The 27180-nt window shown below is 39.6% G+C and overlaps 1 protein-coding gene across 2 annotated transcripts in view; it reads left to right on the top strand.

Annotated features, from left to right (window-relative positions):
• Positions 1-27180, top strand: part of adgrb2 (adhesion G protein-coupled receptor B2) — a 286719-nt gene that overhangs the window by 122904 nt on the left and 136635 nt on the right. Inside the window, exons 5-12 of one of the 2 annotated variants that reach the window (XM_080863973.1) lie at positions 632-820; positions 9136-9297; positions 16027-16191; positions 16575-16739; positions 18049-18150; positions 23912-24018; positions 26256-26450; positions 26939-27007. In XM_080863973.1, coding sequence (XP_080720099.1) covers positions 632-820; positions 9136-9297; positions 16027-16191; positions 16575-16739; positions 18049-18150; positions 23912-24018; positions 26256-26450; positions 26939-27007 — 1154 coding nt within the window. The remainder of the gene's footprint in view (positions 1-631; positions 821-9135; positions 9298-16026; positions 16192-16574; positions 16740-18048; positions 18151-23911; positions 24019-26255; positions 26451-26938; positions 27008-27180) is intronic. The other variant, XM_080863974.1, reaches the window with a different exon arrangement.

Genomic DNA, 27180 nt, shown 5'->3' with positions numbered 1-27180 from the left:
CTGGCGGTGCTTCTGTGAAAACTGGAAGCGAAAATATACTTGAAAATTGTCACACACCTCCAGTAATAGTTTCTGTCTGCTCCATTTGTTGGGACATTTTAGGACTCCGTTATAAAGCGAGGAATTTATTGTAATTACCCTTTATGGAAATCATTTTTCTTTTCCTTTTTTTGTTGGCTTTTTGCATTACGAGCCACTTTTACATAGCAGTATAAACTTTGAGCTGCAGAGCTGAGATCATCTTCTACCTCTTCCTCGTCTCTTTTCTGTTTAACCTGAGGAGACACCAGAATCATGACACTCCTACAGAGCAGGCAGGGGTTTTTTTGTAGAAAGTGGGGTGGCGTGGGGTTACCAAGACCACTTGGAAATTGGCTGAAAATTTCATACTGCCTCTATAAAAATGCATTTGGAGACTTCAGCAGTACATCCGTGTGAAGGCACCAAATTAAGCTGTGAGATAATAAAGTGCAGTCTTGTTACAAATGTGTTTTATTTGAACAAGTGATAAAAGGAAAGAATGATTTCTCTTATTATTCAACCTTAGCCGCGCATCTGACTCTCAGGATCATTAAAAACACTGTGCGTATATAACTATCCTCTCCATGTTCATGTCCATCTTGCTCCTTAGGTGACCCAGCAGCGGAGGAATGGTCGCAGTGGAGTGTGTGTTCTCTGACATGTGGGCAGGGCTGGCAAGTGAGGACCCGATCGTGTGTTTCTTCTCCCTATGGGACACTGTGCAGCGGTGCCCTGCGGGAAACACGCATGTGCAACAACACGGCCTCTTGCCCAGGTGAACCCGGAATCACAGGCTCAGGTGCGTTAACCGGCTGCCTTTGACCAGCGCCTCATTCACTTCTCCTGACTGTTTTATTTTTGCTCACAGCGAGAATGCGGTGGGTTAATTCTTTCTCTGAGTGCCATTTGTCTGATGCTCAGCTTTACACAGTAGATAAACACGACATGGACTTCACACTATGACTTTTTATCTATTTTGAGTCTTTTTTTTGTACAAATGCTAGTAAAAAAAACTGGTTGGTGTCCTGTCTCTTCAGTGCCGCATACACCCACCGCCTTTGTTTGGTACAGCAAAAAATGTAGCTTTAACCCAACCTCACTCAACCATGTAGCGGTTTGTTTCTATTTTTCTTCCTTCTTTTCCTTTCACAAAAGTGTTAAGAAAACAGAAGAAAATAATGACAGTGTGAGGAAGGTAGGCAGTATACTCACAACACGGACACACACAAGGCCAAAACACATGTAACCGCGGTTTAGCTGAACAGAAGGAGAACGCCACTGTGTCATTTCAGTTCACAATGCAGGCAAAGCTGGAAGAGGGAGAAAGAGAAAAGGAGTTTCTGTGTGTGTGTGTGTGTGTGTGTGTGTGTGTGTGTGTGTGTGTGTGTGTGTGTGTGTGTGTGTGTGTGTGTGTGTGTGTGTGTGTGTGTGTGTGTGTTTGAGAAAGCGAGACAGACTGACAGCCTTGAGTTTGATGTCACCCAATCTATTAGACCTGCCACATCACTGAAGTTAATACTTCCTGGGCTCTCTATCTTTAGCTCTCCTCTGCTCTTCCACTCTTCATTTCTTTCCTTTCCCTTTTTCTTGTCTATATGTATCACCAAGTTGATCTTTCAGAGCATAATGAGCAGGCAAACTTTTGAAAATGTTTTAATTTTGCAGAGGAAACTAAGCCTGTCGAAGCAAATGTTGAACTCATTCTGTGCAAAATAATCTGTGCTCACATTTCAGTGGCAAGCAAGGAAAATGTTCAAAAGCTGAAGTACAAGCGAGGATTTCTTTCTCTTTTGTTTGTTTTTTCTTTACTTTCATTGAAATTGGTCTCATAATTTGCAGTGACACCTCCAAAATACCACTGAAATTACATTTTCATATGCGTACTACAAGAGTGGGTGGGTGCAGTCGGCTCTATCTGCTTTCTGCAAAACTGCAGCAATGAAATGAAGGCTTTGAGGTTTTTTCTTCTTTTTTTCCCTTTTTTTTAGCAACACAAAACTGCTCAATCAAGCTGGATGAAGTCACTGAAAGAATAAGTGTACACAGCTGCTGCTGAACAATGCCAATTCTGTTTTGCTTTGATTGCCAGGCTTTAATGTTGACTAGATGGAATTATGAATTTCTGCCTGTCCTGCATTGGTTTGATTTGCCTGATTAGAACAGAGGTGAAACCCTGTATGACCTGTATCTCTCTCGATGGCCCCTCTTGACGGCCCCTCCCCTAATCCACTGCTAATGCTGAGTGAAAAGTGTTGTGCCATACTGCAAATTTTGGTGTTGATCCCTTACCAACTAAATATCTTTTTTATTGAACACAATTCACTAGACTTCATACTGCGCTTACGAAGTACTGTCATTCTAGTATTTATCCTATACCCATACCAGTGTTGATAATGATACTATCGATACTGAGATCGAACTGCTGACTCTAACAAAAGTACAGTCAGCACACCCTCCTTTACTGTGTCGGGCATCCTCTCTCCACTGTAGCCAGTTTCTTTCTTTCTTTCTTTCCTTTTTATATAGATTTAGTTCCATGCTTAAGGCCGTCTGGGATGGTGTTCTGGAGGGGGGGTTTTGTTTAGGCCCATGCACAACAAGTGTACTATCCCAGGAAACGGGATTTGATACTGTCTGACATTTTTTTTATTTAATAAAAAACTATAATATTTGAAGTTACCATTTTTTAAAAATTAAAACTTAAATACGACTTACCACCTACATACAGTAATAGTAAGGGACACTATTCATGTTTTCTGGTCAGTACACTTCAGTTTACTGCTAGCTCATATTAGCATCGCTTTTACGTATACAGTGAAGGTAGCTAAATGAACCTAGCCGTAGTTGATAATAACAGATTCTAGCCTTTTACCCAAAGTTGACCACATAAAGTAAAGTACATTTTGGCCTTACTTAAGTTTGTTTTTTGTTTTAAGTTCAGTTCTTTTAGCTTTTTGTATGCATGTTCGTGAGAGCTTTATCAGTGACTCCTCTGTAAAGTATGTGGCACAGAATATACTACATGTGAGTAAAGACTCGGTGTTTACTGATGCATCCCAGACCCCCACTAGTTCCACCAATTCCAAAAAGAAAAAAGCCAGAGGAACATTTTTCCTCCCTGTCAGTGCATATGCTAATCTTGTTTTTATGCAAATTTGCCAGCCCGATTTGTATGTCTAAGTGCCTCATTTTCCATTCAGCGTCGATATTAATATCCTCAGCAGCTCCTTTGAAGGGATATTGGTTGCTGTGTTATGTTCCGTTTATTATTTCATTTTCCGCCGCTCCTCTGATGTTTTCTGACGTGGTTCTGGAGGGGTTTAGGGGCACTCCAGGGATCGCCTGAACGGGATCACACCAATTTAAAATAGATGGGGAATGTGGGGGTGGTAGCAAAAAGACATAAAAGTCTTTAATAAACTTTGTGTGATTGACTTAAAAAATTATATGTGTGTGTGTGTGTGTGTGTGTGTGTGTGTGTGTGTGTGTGTGTGTGTGTGTGTGTGTGTGTGTGTGTGTGTGTGGGTGGGTTTTTTTTTTTTAAACTTTCCTTCTCTTCTTTTGTGGCGTAAAATCTACACTCTCGCTTGATTTGGTAATCTATTTACTTTTGGATTCAAGCTGATGTTTATGGCTTATGGCAGGCACACACATGCAAACACACAAATCAAGGATATAGTCAAGTGGAATTAAAGTGTGACTTCCTACTTTTCTCCTAAACAAGTTAGTTTGCTTTGCTTTTTTTAGTTGGTTTCCTTTTAAAAAAAAAAGCATGAATTTTCCCTTCCAGACCTACTGCACAGAAAACAACAGCCAGTTGTGCCAAAATATGTAATGTATTTATGTATGTCATCTATTCAGTTCCATATACATTGACTTGCTTGTGCAAATATGCAAGACACACAAGTATAAGTGAAAACATGCGCACTTGGTTTTTCCCAGAGTGGCTTGAAATGGAGTGCAACGTGTAGACTTCAGTTGGTAGATGAGTTTGCCAGATTTCTGTCTTTCTTTCTTTTACCATTAATTTGTGTTTGGGTGTGGGTGTTGTATCAGTGTGGGTGGATATGTCTCTGGGCATATATCTATCTGCAACTGTGGAAGGCTGTGCAGTATGTGTGTGTATGTGTGTGACTGCAAAAGTTAGGGAACATCAAAGAAAAATAGCTCGGACAGAAAGCAAATGGAGTGAAAATGGACTTTTTTTATTTTTGGCTTAATTTTGGGTAAAACCCCTAAATTAAGGTGATACAGATAATCAATTTTAAATAATGGTCTTGCTCATGACAAAGCAAACTAGTTGGTAATTGGCATCACAAATTACATTTTCTTTTTTGTTTCTTTTTGTGGAATATGCAATGAAGTATAAGGATTTCGTGCCCCAAAGCATGCAAAGTGAAGTAGTACTCCCTACTCGTGTTCTGTTTAGCTATTGCTCATTTACCATAGATTCACTGACATTTAAAACATGAAGTGGAACAACATTGTGAATAAAGTATGTCCGGGTCAGTGCGCTGTCAAATGCAGCAACACTGCTTCCAGTAATCATTCAAGCAAGAAACTTAACGGGGTGTAGTCATGGTCTCATATCAGGCTTACAGCACAAACTTCACACATGTGCGCACATTCATACATATGTTTAAATAATGCATCCATGCGGTCCTCTGACAATAGATGAGATTGCTGGTAATTATGGTAATCCATAAGGACATTATGTGATGCATATGTCTAATTACACCATATGCATTGCAAAAATAGAAATGGGAAAATTAAAAGTTGATATCTCAATACAACACACAGCACTGTATGTGTAAACTGGAAAGAGTTTAAGGACATCTTTAGAAAACATGCATCTTTATTACCCATAAGCTCATTATGGTTTCTTGTGTGATTGTGTACTTGTGCATAACCATGCATGTGCAAGCTTGCTTGCATTTGCATCAGAAATGTGGGGCAGCATGAGCAAGTCTGTTGCTTTATTTCCAGTCTTTTTTTTAGCTCCCAAAATGGAGCTCACGCAGTTCATGATTTTTTTTTGCCAGATGTTATGAGGCAAACAGACATGACACACTGTTGTTTGATCTCAGATCAGTGTATTATTTCATACCTTTTATTTCAGCTTTATTTCAGCTGCTGCAAATATGTTCCTTTGCACTTCCCTCTGTGACTGCAACATAGCAAAAAGGTCCCCTTTAAAGCCCTTAGTTAAACTAAAAGATGTTATGTATTTCAGCAATTTGGCCTGTGTTGCTTTGCTTATGATTCAAAATACCTCAAAATATAATTGGTCAGGTGTTTAATACTTTCATCAGCCAGTTTGTGAGGATATTTCATCATGGTTTTTTGTTGTTGTTGTTGTCCTCATTTCCAAATTACTTTTTTTCTTTTATTGTATTTTTGTCCCAAAGCTGATTGAAGCTTGTTTTTAGGGGCCAGTTGATTGGTGTTGCATGGTCAGACTTCAGATACACTTGTACTGAATTTGACAGCTGGAGATTCAATTCTAATGAATAAATCATGTTTAACAAGCAATCCCATGTTGTTGTAGATGAAGATAGCAAGTAACAGCACAGAGCATTGTATTATGTTCTGCAGTCTAAAAATATATTAAATGCTGGTTAGATGTTACTCATATTAGCAAAATATATTCCATTCAATGTTTTGATAGTAAGGGGTTGCATGATTATTGATACAGAAATAGATCCCATGCCATACTTTACCTTTGAAATCAGTGACTACAAATTGCAAATTAATCACAAAATTCACTTTCGACTCCAAAAAATCGAAAATGTATTTCAGAGGAAAATAAATAATACTGGGAATGGCTCAGAAGTCCCAATAATATTCAGTCCAAACACATCCAGTTCCAAATACTGTGCAAAACCCACTCATCATTTCTTTATATTTCGCTTCTAAGGAGCCAGAATTTCCAATAATGTTTTCAAATGGCTCTTGAGCAGTAGGATGTCTGAAGGTCTTTCAAAGTTTTTTTTTGGCCATTACTTGGTTTTTTATTCATTTTTGGTGAATTACTTGTACCTGAGCATTTTCAGATGAATGTTGTTTGTTATGCAACTTAACACTGACCCATGGATAACTTAAACACAAAAAAGGCATCTACTAACTCGAAGGATGAATCAGTGTTGTGTCTACACATCAACAGCCCAATTGCACATGACAATCGTACCTTTAGGCAATTTGTTGCCTTTTGCTTGTTTCATAGATAAAGAAATTGGAATAAATATTTGCAACAGGTAGCGGGTAACAAAGTGTGACAGGCATAATTTGTATACCTGTAAATCTGACATAGGTTGCCATGGTGTGCAGTGTAGCCCCAAACAAACAAAAAACAAAACAATCAAACAGAAATAGTATTTGCATCAGATGAACAGTATATGAAAGTTATGTCGTTAAGAAAAAAAAAATCAAGGAAAGTTTTGACACAGGACTTAAAAGATACATCTGGTCCTTCAGTTGGTTCACCAAAGCCTCATCAGAAATGAAACATGTTAAAGATGTTCATGTATTAGTTCATATACTAATAAACTGTGACTGGAAAGTGCGGTGCATTGTGCTGTGCATTATGAATGAATGACTGCTGGTCCAAAATTTACCACAACCACTTTAGTGAGACTTAAAATCTAAAATAACAAAACCATAAATTATCCATTTTATTCTGCTTATCCGAATTTGGGCCGTGGGAGTAGCAGCCTAGGCAACGAAGCCCAGATGTCCCTTTTGCCACCTCCTCAGGCTACTTGGGGGAAACACAGAGGAATTAGATGTAATCTCTCCAGCAGGTCTACCCCGTGTCCTCCTCCCGGTAGGACATGCCAGTTTAGAACACCTTACCCAAGAGGCACCCACCTGAGCTGGCTCTCTTCGATGTGGAAAAGCAGCAGCTCAACTCTGAGCCCCTCTTGAATGAGTGAACTTCTCTCCTCATTGCTAAAGGAAAGCCCATCCACCCCTCGGAGAAAGCTAATTTCCACCGCTTTTATCTGCAGTCTTGTTCTTTCGTCTTTAAAGAAAAATGATAGTGTCAACAACAAAGATCAGGCTGAGATTAGCAGATTTATGGGGTTCCTCAGCAATGATGCTTCATCTGGTGCCAGATGGCTACATAACATTTAGGGCATAATAATTTACGTACATTGGGCATCAATTTAAATTTAAAACATTAAATTAAATGACTGCTATGTTAGGTACCGACTAGTGACAATAGCAATGATTAAGTCTAGTGGACTAGTCATGGACATCCCTACTGCTAACAATTGAATACATTGACATTAGGTTAATGTTTACATTAGACTATTTGATGTATTTAGCTTCACAATTTACTAAATGCCTCTGATGAGTGTGAAGATCATTCTCAGGTGTTTTTAAAGCTGTACAGAAGTACTCAGTTCAAATAACTGTTTGTGCTTTTTTGTTTTGTTTTTTATTTGTATACCAGCCCATTAGATAAGAGTTTCATAGCTACATAGCTAAAATACCGGAATGACTGTGTGTGTAATTTTCAGGCATCAAGTTTCTTCATCACACTTGTGTAAGTTGCCTCTTGGACCAGGATTGGCTTGTAGTGCTTGTAACTACTTGTAATGTCACAAATCCTGCTCATGGGTACTCCCTTTAAACTCTGATATTTGGTGAGCATAAATAAACTTTCAAAGATAAATTGCAAAGCAGACTTTCAATGTCAGCTGTGCACATACATCATTCATTACATCGAAGCTCCAACATCCAAGAGAAGTAATATTTACCAGAACCCAGTCATGCAACTTGTCAACAAGGACCACTAATGAGCTTACTTTAAAAAGAACATGTCATTAAATTTGCAGCAAGAGAAGCACAAATGCTTACCAATGCTCTTTCCCGCTCATGTATCGTATATGTATTTTATAGGGCAGCTTAAAGACATAGTAACACCATGTTTTTTTTCTTCTAAATTTAAGAACTATTAACAGCTTTCCATATCTCTCATACTTTTTAATACCACCATCTTCTCCCTCCCTCTCTCTCAGCCTTCTACTCTTCCTCTAAGCCATCGTTCACAGACGAGGCTTAATTATTTATCGGCATGATTTATTTAGCTTTGCTCAACACAGGACCAGCAATCTTCATCCTGCTGTCTCCAACTTTCTCGTCCTCCCTTCTCTGTCCCTCCCCTCCTCATCTCCTGCTTTCCATCTCTCTCCAGCATCGGTTCCTCTCTCTTTCTTCTGGCTCTTTCAACACAGTTTAATCTCCTCTCACTGAACATTTCAAAATAACCTCATTTTCTTGGACTCATTTCCTACTTCGTATTCACCCAAACTTTGTGAGTCTCCAATCGTCTTTGCGTGTTCTTTCAATTTTTCTTATCATCTCCCACGTTTTTCATGTTCACCTGTTCTTATTCTCTTCCTTTTAATCAGGCCTGAAATTGATCTTTTCCTTCTTTGGAGCCTTCACTTTCTGTGTATTCTTTTTTTTCCCCATAATATCCATCATTCCATTATTATTCCCTCTAGTTTTAGGTGAGACATCTCGAAATGGTTTTAGTAATTAAATTTTGTGAATGTGTATGTGTGAAAGTGTGTGTCTTTTCTCTGACATGGCAGGTTCTAGGACTTTGGTCCAACTTCACTGTTTCTTTATTCTGTCTTTATTTATTTTGTTAAAACGCGCGATGGAGTGCAATAAAGAGAAAACATGAGGAAGGAAAAATGGGGATAAAAGAAAAGCTTTTTAATGCTTGGGTGACTAAACCTTTAGGAAAAAGCATACACCATTTATTTCCTTGTCTTGATTCGAGCTGCATGACTTCAAATACCAGTGTCCATTCCTAACTTTCATTTGTTCATATTAGTAACATGTAAGTGCTGTTTCATACTCAGTCTGTCTTTTCCTTTGTAATTGGGTGGGTTTCCTGGAGGTCATAAGGTCACCTCCTTTGTGTTTTTTCTTCTTCTTGTTTTAAAGGAATGTGCTCATCATTTAATCTCTCGTTTTTCTCATTCTCAAACCCTCCTGCCTGCAATGGGATGCTCCACTCCTTCTCCTTCCTTTCCTCTCTCAACCCTCATCCCCATGTCGTGTCTTTTTGTGCGTCATGTTTGTGGGTGTTCGCAGTGCATGGGCTGTGGGAGGAATGGTCGTCATGGAGTCTGTGCTCTGTGACCTGTGGGCGGGGCTCCAGGACACGAACCAGGAAGTGCATGGACGGCAGCGGGGCTGTAGCTTGTGGACGGCCTGAGGTTCAGACCAAACTCTGCAACATAGCAGTGTGTCCTGGTTAGTACCATCCCCATTAACATGATACACCAAGACTCTCTCTCTCTTGCTGTATTAAACTTGACATTTTTTGCCTCTTCAAAGTTGCAAAAGTAGAACATTACCACATCACTGTCATAGCTCCTGAATTTCCATCCACTTGCCTGCATAGTTCATGTTCGTCTAACTGACCAAATGTCTCTCTTCGATTAAATCAAGCCAAAGTCTGCTTTGACATCATCAAAGCTTCTGAATGGGAACAAACTGTTCAACTGTGATAGCACTGTGGATTTGTGGAGGCAATGTGTTTGTATTAGTTGACCACTTTGATTCAAAGTAAAGTATCTCAGCTACTCAAAATACTGAATGGATCTTTCTGGCATTTTGTGTCCTTGACTTTGGTGATTGGTTTTTTTTCTCTGGAATTCCACCAAGCCTCGAGTGACAGTTGTGGTCTTGAATAAAACATCTTTACAAATCTTAAATGGAATATCCTGAAATTTGGTGCAGAAATTTATGTCACCCGCATTTACACAACTCACAGTTTTTCAGAAGGCAGAGAGTACTTTGTGATGAAGTTCTGAAAGTTAATACGCTTCTCTCAGCATCAGTTGCTAAACTAACGCCCCTGTCCCACAGGTCTAGAGATTAGTATGTAACCATTTGGCAACCATCAGTGAATATTTCATGACCAGTTGTCAAGTGGTTGCTTTAGGTTGCTGCACCAAATGCTTCCTTGGTGGTTGCTTTGGTTGCCAACAGGTTGATGCAATTGCTAGTAGTTTCTATCAAACATGCCAACTTGTCTGAAAACTATGGGTGACTGCTGCAATCTGCAAGTTAACAAAGCATCACAAAGAGGTTTATGATGCAGTACTCTTACTTGTAACAAGCTGTCACGTGCCAACAGCTAGCAACCACCAGCAATCACTTGTCAGCTAGTTGGGGATTTTTCCTAGAACTAGACATTACTAGGAGGGCAGTGCCAGTGGGTCTCTAGGCTTGTGCAAATGAGGCCTAACATGGTAAACAATTTAAAAGGTCTCAAAATGTCTTTGTTTGCATGCTAGCGTGCTGACCATCATGTTTTGCTCCTCTGAGCATCACAGTGACTGTGAGTATTAGTCTTGCTTTAACCAACACTTTTTCATAGAAATTCTGTTTGTAATTGAATTTACGTGTAATGCTGTCACAAAGTGAATTGTATTCAGTTTTGTTTTGAATGTACAGTTGTATTAAAGTCGACTGGGGGCGGTTGGATTGATATTTTGGTGGATTAATTTGATTGTCAATTAACATACTGAATGATTTGCACATTGCTAAAATACATTTTCACAGTTTCCCCTCAGTAGAGATTTCAGTTCTGTTTACGCCTGTGGTTATCCATGGGAATTAAGTCCACATTTCCTTTCAAACTTTCACTTATAGAACCGTAGACTAGAAGTCTGTGTTGGACCGGTGTGCTTCTTCCACGGCTGACTAAGTTTAGATCGTCGAACAACCCGACCGTGTAACTCTTCTATAATTGTCTCTAAAACTATCTATTAAAACTACACTTTGTCAAAAACAGTTAAGACAGCATTTCAGCCCCAGCTAATAGGGCTGTTAAGGATAATCTGGCACAGACTGTCCAGTAGAAACATCTTCATCGGGTTGCCAGTGGAGTGAAGCCGGATTCTCCAGCAACTGAAGCCCTATTTCAGCACACTCTGAAAAAAACGGTGGGACAAGATAGGAGCAATAATTTCTGTAGCTTGTCACACTACAGGCTGTACCTTTGCCAGTTCCTTTGTCAACTGAGACGTAAATATGTAAAAATAGGCTGTAGGTAAACTTTGGTTATGCATATTGTCTCTGTGCAGTTTTAATTTTCTATTCCAAGTGTCCCCTTTAGGAGAAAAAACACTTTGGAAACACCGACATTAAAAAGGAATATTAATTTCAGCGATTAAATTTGCTCTGGCTTTTTGTTTCAGACTTTAAATGGATTCTGTGTTGGAGTAAAGGAATTAATGGATACACAGACATTAAAACATAAGACAGTTTATAACAAAAAAGCTGTCAGCTTTCTGAATAATAACCTTTTTCTTCCTGAATTAATTTCAGTCCAAGTGAGAGTGTGTTTGCTTAGTGTGTAATCACTCACAGCCTGACCAATTATCACAGTGTAAGTGCTTTTTATTTAAGACTGCTAAGGCAAAGAATTCTATATCACTTTCCCCTGGACTTTGAATCCATATGCCTTTACATTTATGTGAGTGATGCTGGAGCCAGAACCTTTTCCTGCATCCTAAACAATATTTTTGGATATTTACTTGTTTTTTTCCCTCTTTATTTTCAAAAGCAGAGGTTTTGCAAGGTTAATATTTAAATAAAACAAACTGTCCCCCTTGCCAGACAAAGAGGCTGCAAAGTTAAAAAGAAGGAACAGGGAGACATCGTAATCTAAAGTATGGCCTCCAGGATGTTTTGCCAAGCTGTTTTGGGAACAGTGATGGAAAGAGAGGGTTTGGGAGAAAGGGTGTCTTCCTGCGAGGCCTTAAGGAAATCTTTGTGTATGTGAATGTGAGAATCTATCACAACAGATTCAGCCTGCTTTTGGGAGTTCAAAGTCAATGGTCCTTTGAAATCATAAATACCAGCATAGGCCTTTTGGCACAAACAACCATGCATACAGAATAGAGCTTTGATGGATTGTGTGTGTGTGTGTGTGTGTGTGTGTGTGTGTGTGTGTGTGTGTGTGTGTGTGTGTGTGTGTGTGTGTGTGTGTGTGTGTGTGTGTGTGTGCGTGCGTGCGTGCGTGCATGTCTGTGCACATGTGGGTGCATAGTTGTGTGTTTCCCTCGATAATTTGATCTCACTGCAAACCATATACTTAATCCTCACGCTATGTGCTGTTGTGTTTATGCTACAGTATATTAAACCAATTTCTTACCTCTTCACAGTGGGTTGTCACTTAGGCAGTCACATGCTAAGCTAAGCTTACATATCAAACAAGTGCATACATATGTGGGCAGAACTGCAAATGTAAATGTGGCAGCTGTTGCATCATATGAAGACAATCAACGGGGTATTATTAAAGTCAGCAGACATTTTCATGGAAGTAATTCATTTGGTCATATCAGACCTTTTTGAGCAAACATCAAGTACTAAAAAAAAACCTGTGTAGGCAGAGAGCTGGCTGGAAATTGCCTTTAAGTTCTTTGACACCTTTTCTTTTTCACAACGTTCAGTTCATAGCCAAACATATGCTGGGATTAATTGCTATGTCTTAATTACAGGCAAATTGATAGTTTCTCTCTTTGGCAAGAGCTCCCTCTTAACAGAGAGCTGCCATCCAGCTTTTTTAGTATCAGTGCCGATAAGCTGATTGTGCTTTGTGTGTTAACACAATGCTGAGATATATATACGATAGCAATCCTTACAAAGAAGTAACACTTCGACAGAAAGACATGGACGGTCTGAAAATGTGTTGGTGTTTGTGTCATTTTCTTTTTTCAAATGTTGTTTTAGAAAGGTAACACTTCCATTAATCAGAGCAACTTCTAAAAACATCACATTTGCAATGCTTTTCTAGGTCACACTTTATTTCCTTTATGTCATCTCCACGACACAATGCAGACCCACGCCCGTTGGAACACAGTACAAGTGTCGCCTGGCGTGATTGACCACTTTACCAAGGAGAGCTGGCAATGCCTTCTCACTTGGGATAGCCAGACAAATACATTTACAGCACTGTACTTCACTTTCTCTGCTGCTTAATGCCCCGGAGTGTAGAATGTGTGACTCAATATATCATTTCGAGCAAAGAGTTCTCACTTCGAATTGTAATTCGTGTAAATACAGAGACAGAAGAAGTCCATACACAACAGATAGATATATCTACTTGTCCGCTGCAGTAGTTAAAAATACGTTTTCTGCCTATCAGATATTATAGAAGCTTTATACAGTGAGACATTTCTTTATATTTTGTTAGGAGAATGAGAAATATGTGGAGCAATTTATTGAAGCATGTACAAAAATACATGGAACAAACAGAGTTTATAAAATTATAATGAGCTTGAAAGTCAGTATTTTGCATGGCCACCTTTATTATTCAGTAGAGTCTGAACTCTGTTAGCCAAGCGTTCTTGTAATTTCTTTAGGTAGCATCCAGGAATAGTTGATGGTGGTTCAAAATCTGACCATACTTTTCTGCTTTCCTAATTCAATCAGCTTTTTGTTTTTACAAGACCCCCAAAATTACTGACTGTAATGCAGCCAAAAACCATGACAGAGTTGCCACTGTGTTTTAAACATGGTTATAGATAATCAGTGCTCCCATTTCTCCCCTCGTCCTAAGTTTATTGACAATGAACTAAACGGAACTTCATTCTATAAGACCACTGATTTTTAGTCCAGTTCTGCTGAAATTCAGTGTATCTCATTGAAAGCTTCTTGACACTTCTTATTTCATCCTCCACTTGTTTAGTTACCTCATTTTTTTAAGGACACGCTGTGCACCATACCGAGATATGTCTGTTAAGGTTCTCAATTATCCCAGTCATCATAGTCTCAAGAGCTTGTAATGTTCAAATAATTATAAAAAGTGGAGTTTACGCTGAAGCAGAGCGTAAGGTGTTCCAAGTGTTCCATTTCTTTCCAAGCTCCTTACACCATACCGAGATGTGTATGTTTTCATATAATGACTGAATCGCCCTGCTGGTGCAAAAATGTTATCTTTGGAATTTTTTATAGATTTTATGCTACTGTGACACACTACTAGTAAAAAAGTGACTAAAGATAGAATTTTAAAAAGGTCTTTGTTAAGTTTTCTCTTAAACAAAAACTGGTTTAACCGTCTTGAGTTCGGAGCCTTCTTATTCTTGAATCGTTTATCGGCCCCTGTTAACTAATGCTCACCAAACAAACTCTTGAACTATAACGTATAATGTTTTACTAGAGCTGACTAAATCTGTCATTAAATATGATATATTTTAAAGCTACTTTTTCATTTTCTGTTTAGATCATTTTCTACATACTAATAAGCATTGGTACTAGAGTGCAGTTTAGTCAGAAGAGCTCTGAAAAAGCTATGCAGTGTACTTTCCCAAGGCTAAATGTGGTTGCTTGGGACCGTGTTTTATTCTGTATCCTTATGTAATCTGTAGGGAGTGAAACAGAGCTAAAAGAAAATATTAGATTTAGTTATGTGGCCAGAAACGCCACCTGAGTATGAATGCTAATGCGACTGTCTGTCTCCTGGATACCGCCTTGTTTGATAGTGCGCACTCCTTATCTAATTTCTTAGCTGATAATGTCAGTTTAACCTTAACGGTTTATTTTAGTGTCCAAAATTGTCTCAAAAACCAATTAATGTGACAGTTTTAGCAGGCAGCAGTTAAATCATTATACATCATTAAGAATTCAAATTTGTGCAAAAGCACAGCTCAGGTCCTTCAATAATTCCAGCTGGAGGCAACACATTATTGTTTTACATAAGTGACACTGACGCCAACAAAAGGAGGCATTGATTTATTACTCCATTTCAATTATTATTTTTCAGGATTGTGTGTGCTTGCGTGAAAGAAGTGGTAAAGCATTTGTTTAGAAAATAGCAATTGACTATTCCGTGCAATTAAATGCGGCGTAAACCAAACAGAATTAATGTGACAGTGTAACAATAAAAACCTAGTTAAATTGGCTCTTTCATGCTGCTGCTGCTGCTGCAGGTAAAACAAATGCCCAGATATTATCTGTTTATGACAATTTAACTGCAGTAATAATACAGTTGAACACAACCTTTTGTTAAACAGCTAAAAACTAGCATATTGTCAGAGAAGATTTTGGCAGTTGCTTTTGTGATTGAAGTTTCTGAAATTGTAGCGCTTTGACAAGTGTCTCTGCGTTCAGAAACATAAAGGAACATGGCTACAGGCTAGTAATTGGGTCCTCTGTCAGTTCTTTTTCGTTTTATTACAAAGATTTCTAATCAAAAAAGTGTTTTATTTTTTTTTTTTTTTCTGCAACACAGATCTTCAAAGTTGAATCTATAGCTCTCTTTGAAGATGATGTCGTGCCAAAAAAATCTTATCTGCTTGTTTGGGATTTGGTTAATGTCATTTTATTGTATTTGAATATTTCATCTGACAACTCAATTACTCCCAAGCAACACTTCCTTTTCTAGCACCCATTAGAATGGACAGCAGGGGCTTTGATTACATCGATGCGTGTCGTCAGGCTTCGGTTAAGCTGTCCGACAGGCAGTACTTCATTGTGTTTGAATTAGTATTATTTCTATCTGTTTCCGCACAAACACCAGTCAATAGGATTCTCTTTTTAATAATACTGTGTGTGAAAATCCAACCAAATGCACTTTGTGTGAACTCTTTTAAAACAAAGAGTGGAAGAAATTGCATTCAGCTTTTTTTTGGTTTTTTTGTAACAGATTGAAATATTTAAAATGTCCATTAAAATGGGAGGTGCACTGTGTTTGTTTGTTGCTATTTATGGGAAGCCAAATAGCTTCTGTAATTTATTTGCTGTTCATCCTAACTCATTGTATATTATATTCAGCGTGCTCACTTTATCTGCCTTGTCTTTTTCCTCCCTCTCTTCCTCTGTACCTTCCTTTTCACTGACAATCATTGTCTTTTTTTCCATCTCTTTTTTTTTTTTTCACTTCTGATCCCTCTTTAAAAATCTTCATCCCTTCACCCTCGTGCATGCTCCCGTGTCTCTTTATCTTCTCGGATCTGTCTCCCGCTCCAGTGGAGGGCCAGTGGTCAGACTGGGGGCCTTGGTCGAAATGCAGCGTGACTTGTGACACAGGGACCGAGCAGAGGCAGAGGCGCTGTAGCCCATCGGTGCACGGCTGGGCTGAATGCAAAGGCCCCCATCAGGAGAGCAGAGAATGCACCAACCCTTCGTGCTCCGGTAACACAAATTAGTATTCACAGTCACATGCTCTCAGATGGCATTATGCAAACACAGAACATGCATTATCTAAAGGCATCCACATGGTTGTTTTTCTGATTCATATTCCACACATGAGTAATTATTGGGTTGGGACCTAATTTGGCTTATGAGTCTGTTTCGACAGGGGCCCCAGAGAACAAAAATACTAGGGTGTTTAATGAGCCTGGGCCCGAGAATGGGCTCGTATTGACTTAATTTCTCACACTAATAAAAAAGCTTTAGACTTGTAAGTTAAATTTACTACTTCATTCATAACTGTCATTTCTTTTTCTTTTTTTTTTCTTTTGCAATGCATTCCGGTACTTCCATCTTCACTGGTGGTGCTCTTCCTCTTGCGCTAGGTGGAGGTAACTGGGGCAGCTGGAACCACTGGAGTCTCTGCAGCAAGACGTGTGACTCTGGATGGCAGCGGCGCATCAGGATGTGCGAGGGCACTGGATTGCAAGGCTACCCCTGTGATGGTTTAGGAGAGGAGGTCCGGTCGTGTAATGAGAAAAAGTGCCCTGGTCAGTAGCTTGAGTGTGCGTTACAGACAGAGGGCTTCAGTATAATCTGTATAACCTTTTCATGCCCTAGTTTTTGTATTTCACATTTTTCCTTTGTTTTTACGATGATTTCGTGGTATTTTTGAAGTTTAAAAGACTGCGTGTGTGTGCCAAAATTGCACTTGCACACTACCTATCGAGCAGAATGGAAGCAATTCCAAGAGATTAACAGCATACCCAAAAGCTACCTTCGCACTTTTAGAGCTCTTCACATCCTTTTCTGTCCTTTGCCTGTCTTCATGTCAGTTCACATACCCGTCCGTCTTCACCTCTTCATTGATTTTGCATTTTTCCCTTGTATTGCCTTCTTTTTATCCTCTGTTTATCTGTGAGTTATTTGCTTTCTCCTTATATCTCTCCTGTTTAACATTTTTTTCAAAGCACTAATCTCCCTTACTCGTTGTCTCTCACTTACTTTATTTCCTTCTATGTTTCTCTCCCCGGTGGAGGGCAGGATGTTCAACGGTTCGCTTGGTGCTAAACACTGTGGTTTTTAATAAGTACGACTCCTGACTGAAGCTGTGCGTGTGTGTTGGTGTATATATATATATATATATATATATATATATATATATATATATATATATATATATATATATATATATATATGTATGCAAGTATATTTTCAGTGCGTGTCACTTGTGTTAGCACTGAGACTTGACGAGTTGCAAATGATGAACTTTTGAGTGGAGCCTCCATCATGACCTCTTTGTTTTTAGTAGCTCTAAAGCTTTTTTACACTAGACGAGGATCTTGTCTGTTGGCATTGCAGGGGGAACATCACACATTTTCTCCTTCTTCGCTCTTCGCTCTCCGTCCCTCTTCATCTCTCTGCATCTGCCTCTGCCAACCCTAGTGTGCCCCCTCGGAATATCTTCAGAGCACCCAGCTCCCCCTCCCCCTGCCTGTTTTTTCATCATGGTTATGAAAGAGAGGGAGGGGTGGAAAACAGATGAATAAAAAGAGGGGGTAAGATGAAGAGGGAATGAGATACTGTACTGAGGCAATGACACCGACAGAGAGCTCTGAGAATGTACAAGGGAATAAGATTGGGAGCTGCTGCAGGAGAACATTGATTTGAATCGTGTTTTTTTTTTTTTTGTGCTTTGCTTCTGTCTGTCTCCCTTTTTTTTTTATTTCTTCTGGTTCGGCGTGTGTGTGCGTGCGAGTGCGTGTTTGTGCGCGTGTTTTTTTTTTTTTTTTTCTGTTCTCCTACTAGGCTTGACTTCATTTCGCTTTTTTTCTATGTGTTTCTCACTTTCTTCTATAGCGCCTCATGAGATATGCAAAGACGAGCATCTCCTCTCGATGTCATGGAAGAGAGCCTCAGCTGGAGAAACTGTCTACAACAAATGTCCAACGAATGCTACTGGTCAGTCACATTGCATGCTTTTAGCTAATAATGCACTCAGCTCAAAGAAGAAGACATTTTGTGAAATTATGTCACAGCAACCAAAACAGTGAAAAAAGTTATTCAGTAAAATGAAATCCAAATATTATAAAACAAACAGGTTAAGATAAATGTTGTATAGAGATGAGGTGGTAAAGATTTCACGTGTCTGTCCTTGTGGCAGCAGAGCACCTCTTCATCAGGTGATGGAGGAATCCAGACAATGTGTTGCTTTAAACCAGATTAAAACAGAACAGTGACAATGTGGATATAATCCAAGAAAAAGCAATTCAGAAACACCTCCTTGCACCAACATGTGTGGGATTACACCACATTTCAATCATAACTGGTGCAATGCCCCCACGTTTCATCTCAGCTCAGAATAACATTCCTGTCCACCTAAAAAGTCCTGAAGTGAGGTACGGTCACGCTGTGGTGTGGGAAGTTTGAGTGTGGCACGTCAAGGGCTCAAATCAGATCGCCTAGGTTGTCCTCATTATTGCCCAATCACCAATGAAACCACTGTCATTTCCTCTGTAGCTTCACCAGGATTACATGGCTCAGTCCAGGCAGTAATACGAGCTCGTTAAGATTTGGGAGCTGTGCAACAGGCTGCCAAGCAGCATCGTGACAAGGGGAAAAAAAAAAGCATATTGCAATCACAAGTTTCTTTACACAACCCAAGTACCAGAACTGTTACAAAAATGTCCAAGCGAGAAGCTTAAAGAAATCTCCAGTAGGAGCAACAGAGGTTTGTTAGCATCACGAACATGTGGGCATGTTGTTTTTAGCAATGGTAAAGTTGCAGCAGAAGAACAGAGACTGGCTACTTAATGGAAAAAAAATCTCTGTGATAATTAACTTTGGAAGTTTGTGAGCCTCATGTACATACAGTAGCACTTCCTGATTAGGAAAGGCAGAGCTACAGTCAAAGCAATATCTGCTAAAGCTTATACTGTAACACAGGGCTTGCAACTCTCTATGCATGTGCTATGAGACATATACTTGTACCTTCTTTCTCAAGGTTGCTCACTGCCTGGAGAAATGTCATGGAAAAATAAGGAGAAACTTCAAAGTCAGCTTTTTGTGATTTAAAAAAAAAAAAGAAAAAAAAGGTTAACTTGTATTTTTAGTCTTAACATCTGGCTTGTTCCAAATTCACCATCGTCACAGGTCTATAAGTCAAAATAGCTCATTCTCTTGATTGACCAGGTTTACACAGACCTGTTTGTGAGGCAGTTGTGTGCATGATGATGCAAAGTAAGGGGATTGGTAAGTCATATTTGATCTTTTTACAAATAAATACAGATGAGTTGTCACAAAACCATTATTAGACTAATAAAAAAGGGCTCATTTACAAAATAATTGTGGCTACAGTCAACCAAAGCGCCTTGAACGTCATCAGGACAGTTCTCCTCAACCAGATGTCAGCCTGAGTTCTGCCTGCGATCAGATCTGGCTTCACAGGATGGAGAGGCTAATACTGAGTCAGTTTAAGGCTTTGAATTTCAGCTTTAAGGTCTTCTTTATTGGAGACAAGTCTCTGATCTCCAATGGCATACCAGATATCCAGACTCTTTTCAGGGGTCAGAGCAGCATTTACGTTTTTCTCCTAGAAGTCAGAAATAAAGAACATTCAACATCCCAAATGGATGGATGAGGCTCTGAGATACACCGCTGATAATCCTGGATCTGGTCCTCTCGTTATTGGTAAAGCTTTCTGGAAGACATCTGACGTCTTTCTAGTCCAGGATTCATACAGCTCAAACATCTGCTCCTTGACGTGCTCAGGGGGAAACCAATCCTCCATCCACAACTGGAGGAAGTGAATTGTCCTGCGTTATCTGTCATGTTTTTGATAAGGAGAATGTCGATGACGAGTGATGAATCTCCTGTGTTCCTCGTTTTTCTTTTCTGATCAGCTGCTTCTTTGCTTATATTGATGTTCCAGATTTTTCATCAAGCTGCTCTGGAGATGTGTCACAGCTTTGCAGGTGTTACAGAAGCAAGCTTTCTTCTGGTTCTTCAGAGTTACTGCACAAATGAGCACACACAGATTTAGCGGTTGTTGCTGGTCAAGTTGTGATGTGTTGCCCAGCTGGTTGAGCCACAGCTAGATGAGCAGAAAGAAAGGATCTTTGTACCAGCTCACTGCTGATGAAACTCTAGGGTTCAGCTCTCTCTGGGTTAAACGATTTGTCAGAATTCATGTTCTAGAAACAATTATCTGCAAACTTTGCAGTTCTTTGAAGGAGGTGATTTTCAGTTAAATTGAGGTCAGTGTAGGCTTAAAGCAGCATTAAACAATGCAAAACCTAATGAAATGAGGCAGACCTAAAGTGGTTTGTACTTGGAGTGATTCTAAACAGAGGTATTGAACCAGCTGGACCAAAGACCAAAGATTGTACCATCTCAGAAGTTTCTATAGTGTGATGTGATGTTTTGTACGCATGTTCATTCGATGTTTTTCTAGCCACGCTGACATGTCAAAGCACTTGAAACAGTGTACCAATCTTATCCATCAACAGAGCACTAAATACATAAAGTACAAGCCGTATATATGTACACTAATGAAACATCATAAATCACTTCATGCATACAGGTGTCTGTGAATCATGTGAATCAGAATATTATATTAATCCTTGAGGAAATTATGTAAATACAGACTTTAACATGGTTAAGGCAGACTTAAAGCTGAGTGATTTTACAGTGGCTTGCAAAAGTATTCGGCCCCCTTGAACTTTTCCACATTTTGTCACATTACAGCCACAAACATGAATCAATTTTATTGGAATTCCACATGAAAGACCAATACAAAGTGGTGTACACGTGAGAAGTGGAACAAAAATCATACATGATTCCAAACATTTTTTACAAATAAATAACTGCAAAGTGGGGGTGTGCGTAATTATTCAGCCCCCTTTGGTCTGAGTGCAGTCAGTTGCCCACAGATATTGCCTGATGAGTGCTAATGACTAAATAGAGTGCACCTGTGTGTAATCTAATGTCAGTACAAATACAGCTGCTCTGTGACGGCCTCAGAGGTTGTCTAAGTGAATATTGGGAGCAACAACACCATGAAGTCCAAAGAACACACCAGACAGGTCAGGGATAAAGTTATTCAGAAATTTAAAGCAGCCTTAGGCCAAAAAAAGATTTCCCAAGCCTTGAACGTCCCACGGAGCACTGTTCAAGCCATCATTCAGAAATGAAAGGAGTATGGCACAACTGTAAACCTACCAAGACAAGGCCGTCCACCTAAACTCACAGGCCGAACAAGGAGAGCGCTGATCAGAAATGCAGCCAAGAGGCCCATGGTGACTCTGGACGAGCTGCAGAGATCGACAGCTCAGGTGGGGGAATCTGTCCATAGGACAACTATTAGTCGTGCACTGCACAAAGTTGGCCTTTATGGAAGAGTGGCAAGAAGAAAGCCATTGTTAAAAGAAAACCATAAGTCCCGTTTGCAGTTTGCCACAAGCCATGTGGGGAATGCAGCAAACATGTGGAAGAAGGTGCTCTGGTCAGATGAGACCAAAATGGAACTTTTTTGCCAAAATGCAAAACGCTATGTGTGGCGGGAAACTAACACTGCACATCACTCTGAACACACCATCCCCACTGTCAAATATGGTGGTGGCAGCATCATGCTCTGGGGGTGCTTCTCTTCAGCAGGGACAGGGAAGCTGGTCAGAGTTGATGGGAAGATGGATGGAGCCAAATACAGGGCAACCTTGGAAGAAAACCTCTTGGAGTCTGCAGAAGACTTGAGACTGGGGCGGAGGTTCACCTTCCAGCAGGACAACAACCCTAAACATAAAGCCAGGGCAACAATGGAGTGGTTTAAAACCAAACATATCCATGTGTTAGAATGGCCCAGTCAAAGTCCAGATCTAAATCCAATCGGGAATCTGTGGCAAGATCTGAAAACTGCTGTTCACAAACGCTGTCCATCTAATCTGACTGAGCTGGAGCTGTTTTGCAAAGAAGAATGGGCAAAGATTTCAGTCTCTAGATGTGCAAAGCTGGTAGAGACATTCCCTAAAAGACTGGCAGCTGTAATTGCAGCAAAAGGTGGTTCTACAAAGTATTGACTCAGAGGGCTGAGTAATTACGCACACCCCACTTTGCAGTTATTTATTTGTAAAAAATGTTTGGAATCATGTATGATTTTCGTTCCACTTCTCACGTGTACACCACTTTGTATTGGTCTGTCACGTGGAATTCCAATAAAACTGATTCATGTTTGTGGCTGTAATGTGACAAAATGTGGAAAAGTTCAAGGGGGCCGAATACTTTTGCAAGCCGCTGCCTTTCTTATTCAATATAAGAGAAAAGAGGACGTTTGAAAGGAGTAATATGTACTATAGTATAACTAAAAAGTTGGATCTTTTTTTCATTATTAAATACTAAGTGGGACAGCTGGACTATTTAAAGGACTAGTTCACATAAATAAATGAAAGTTGGCTATATTCCTAAAAATCCGCTGCAGTTGACGCCGATCCCATAAACTCCAGCTGATAGACAGCATAGTAGTTTGGAAGATTATTAACATTAGATGACATGAACGTAACAATGTGTATGTAGCTGAATATGTCCAACAAAAGCCCAAGAGAGGAACAAGTTGTGCTCTTGTGATTTGTTTGGTTAGTTATTCAGTTGCAAAACAGTGAGCTTTTAACTTCAACAGGCCTTTAGTGCAGACAAAGGAGCAGTTGACTGTCAAGTGTCTGGCAAATTCACTGCAACAGAATGACAATCATATGAAAAATATGGTAAAATAGACAAGATTATAGGCTAATCAGAATAAATTGCTCTGCTTGCATCCCTATGTTTGAAATAAATTTGCTCTAGTGGGTGTACTTATGCCTCAGCAATAATAAATGCCATTGCTCTTTTGAGTTTTGATAGAAAGAGGCAGTCGTAACATTTTTAACACATACGTTATCCAGCAAGTTCCTTTAATTTATACAGCACTCATGTCTCATTTGAATGCAGTCAAACCATATCACTGTTATTTCAGTCTAAACTGAGAGTTGCCCGATTGTTGCCAAAGAGGAGTATAAACTTTGACACGTGCAAGTCGAGTGCAGGTGTGGTTCGAGAGGTCTGCTGCATAAAGACATTTTTCCACATCTTTTTAGGGACGGCAAAACATGTCTGAACGAGTTAGTCCGCTAATGCTGAGCCTTAATTAAATATAATAGTCTTATTTAAGATCAAATTAACATTCTTTAACTTATCTCAGTTACCATGGCAATGACAAAAAAAGAGGGCGTAAAGGACTTGTTTATATTTATTTTTCAAAAGGTACTTTGGCAGCTTTCACTAGTTTGCCTTGTGCCTGCCAGCCTAAAATCACCAGAAGGTGTAAATTGCCAAATACTGCTACAAACAAAATATTTTGTAGTTTTTACAATCCTGCATAATATTTCACTTCAGCACATGAATAGAGGTGACCTTGGGTTTTAGCTTTTTCATTAGTAGCAAAATTATGCATTCTGATATTTCCGTATAGCTATTAAAATACATTGAGCAGACGCCCTCTGTATTACTCCTGTCCGTGTGATGAATTGGCCTACTTCTCGGCGTCAGAATACAAATAACATATTTATGTGTTTTGTGGCCATATTGGTTTTTGGAAGTTTGAAAAAGCATACCATATTCAGAGTGTGGTGTAGATAATGTTTGGTGTTTGTTGCATTCTGTATTAACTACGTGCGTCTCTCTCAACTCTTTCTAGGATCTGCTAGTCGTCGTTGTATGCTGGACAATAATGGAGTTGCTTTCTGGGGTCCTCCGAGCTTCGCCAGATGCGTCTCACTTGAATATAGATATTTACATTTATCTGTAAGTAATGTCAAATGATTACAATAAAACAAACAATTGATAAAAAAATAATTATGATGGACAAGAGAAAAAAAAGCTAAAAAGATGTACCAATTTAAGCCAGTTACAGTGCATCCGGAAAGTATTCAAAGCACTTTGTCATGTTACAGCCTTATTCCAGACTGGATTACATTCGTTTTTTCACTTCAAAATTCTGCACAATTCCCCATAATGACAAAGTGAAAAAATTCTGCTTGAATTTTTTTGGAAATTCACTAAAACAAAAGTAGCAAAAGTTCAGAAGTATTCACAGACTTTTCCCTACACTCGAAACTGAGTATCCTGTTTCCACTGATCATCTGTTAAATGTTTCTGCAACTTGACTGGAGTCCATCTGTGGTAAATTCAGTTGATTGGACATGATTTGAAAAGGCCCACACGTGTCTGTATAACGTCCCATAGTTGTACAGTGCATGTCAGTGCATGCTCTGGTCTGATAAACAAAGATTGAAAGTGTCACATCTGGAGAAAACCAGGCACTGCTCATCACCACGTCAATAACATCCCTACAGTGAAGCATGGTGGTGGTGGCATGCTGTGGGGATGTTTTTCAGCACCAGGAACAGAAAGGGTAAATGGACTGGTTCTTATATAGCGCTTTTCTTCTCTTCTGAGCACTCAAAGGGCTTTATACAACTTTGTGCATTCACCCATTCACACCCATTCGCACAAGCACATTTTTCCTAGGTGCTTTTTAACTGACATTTATACACATTCATACTCCGATGGATGCATGGGAGAGCAATTTGGGGTTAGTATCTTGCCCAAGGATATTTGGCATGCAGACTAGGGGAAGCCAGGAATCGAACCACCAGCAGCAGTAGATGACTGATCAGTAGATGACTGCTCTACCGCCTGAGCTACAGCCACCTCCATGGAGGTGGCTGTAGCTCAGGAGGGTAGAGGGAAAGCAATCTACAGAGACGTTCAAGAGCACTCTGGACCTCAGATTTGAACGAAGGTTCAAGTTCCAACAGGACAGCACACAGCTAAGATAACAGCCAAAGCCTGGACTTGAACCCAACTGAACATCTCTGAAGATGTGTGCCGATTCTCCCCATCCAACCTGATGGAACTTGAGAGGTTCTGCAATGAATGGTGTGCCAGGCTTGTAGCACCATACTCTAAAAGACTTAAAGCTGTAATTATTAAGTATTGGGAAAAGGGTACGAATACTTATGTTATATTTTAGTTTGTTATTTCTAATAAATTTGCAAGAATTTCAAGCAAACCTTTTTTCACTTTGGCATTATGGGGTATTGTGTGTAGAATTTTAAGGGACAAAATGAATTTAATGCAATAATGCTGTAATATGACAAAATGTGGAACAAGTGAAGCGCTGTGAATACTTTCCAGATGCACTCGAGTTGCTTCTTCTGCTTAGTGAAACATGTTTTTCAAGTTCTTCTCTATCTGTTCTTCTCTTTTGTTTTTGTTTTTATCTCTAATGTACCTCTCTTTAACTACCCTAAAAAAAGGTTTTCTCAAAATTGCAGAGTGTTTTTACCCAAGACTCGCTGCTATCTCTAATTAGCTTTTCCAGAGCTTTGTGCTCACACTTATCAATTAATGAAGAGAGCTAATGAATGTGTTCATCAGTGAAACTGTTTTCCTGCTCCGTGAACTTCAACCTTTTCCATCTCCTCGATGATGGCGGAAGGAGATGGGGGTCAGGGATCGTGCATGACAGAGCTGATTGCACTGTTAGCTTCTGTTCCAACCTTTCATTAATACCAGGAGTCAGTAATTAATTTTCTGTGATTGCTGTGATGTTCTGTTCCCCCAGCTTCTTTCTCTTCCTCCCTCACTCTCTTTCTCTTTGCCTCACACGCACAGACTATCTTTTTGTATCTCTTTCTCTGAAGTGATGAGATCCAGTTTCTGTCTGAAAGTGCTGCAAGGCTTCGATTTGCTTGCCTATTTTAAGCACAAGCAAACACACACACACACACACATACAGAAAAAAAAGACAAAAATCCAACCATGTACATATATACTCCCGTCTTGAAATATCCCCGTCGGCTCATATCCAAAACATTCCTGTGATTTCTTTGTCAAAAACACAATCTCGGGTGTGCTATTTCTGTTTTTCTGCTACGTAGTTTGAGTAACACCATGTGCAACAGCAAAGGGTTTACCTGTAATCATGAGACAGGATAAAACACTTCTAAAAATCTCCTTTTTTTAATGCATTTTAGTTACGAGAGCATCTCGCGAAGGGTCAGAGGACCCTGGCTGGGGAGGGCATGTCTCAGATCGTACGGAGTCTCCTGGAGCTCTTGCAGAGAAGGAGCTACTACAGTGGCGACCTTCTCTTTTCCACGGAGATCCTGCGAAATGTGACGGACACCTTCAAAAGAGCAACCTACATCCCAGCTCCCGACGACGTGCAGGTAGGAAAAACGTCTCGGCATTCGCCCGGAGCCTTCTAAAGTCACCAACCATGACATAAATACATAAATAAATAAATAAATCTCACACAAACACACACACACAGTCACTTACAACAAAATTTATTCCATCCGCAGCTTCACTTTCTACTGCACAGGGTGTGCATAACAATTAACTACAGCTGCACAGTTGCTATGGCCTCACAGGGCGGATTTTTTTTTTTTAGCAGCATTTTTCTTTTTCCAGTGCCTGTAAGCGAGCAAAATGTTCCCGTCTCAGTCGATCATTTCACAGACGTTATTATTTATGACTTACAATATGCCTGTGTACAGCAAATGAATGAACCAGACATGATTGAGAATAAGAGGCAGTATTGCTGCAGTGCTAACCACAGCAAGGTTATCAGTAGTTATTTGATATCCAGGAAATAGCTGCCTGATGGTCTGGCTTCAACAACTGAGCACATCCTTTTTTATTTCTTTTTATCTAGAAATTCTTCCAGATTGTCAGCCACATGTTGGACATTGAAAATTTAGAAAAATGGGAGGACGCTCACCAGGTAAGGCTCTGCATTTATGTGAATGTCTGGTACTTTATGTCCTCGTGTGCGCTTCTGTGCACCTCCTTATCATCACAACTGACTGTCTGCATCACCAAGTGTCATAAATAGATCTTTTTGTAAATGTTTATGTGTGGTGATGGAAAATGGGTTTGATTCTACCTATTATTAAT

This window comes from Rhamphochromis sp. 'chilingali' (genome assembly GCF_963969265.1).
Source record: "Rhamphochromis sp. 'chilingali' genome assembly, chromosome: 17".
Lineage (NCBI taxonomy): Eukaryota > Metazoa > Chordata > Actinopteri > Cichliformes > Cichlidae > Rhamphochromis > Rhamphochromis sp. 'chilingali'.
This window is presented reverse-complemented; position numbering and strand designations above follow the sequence as displayed.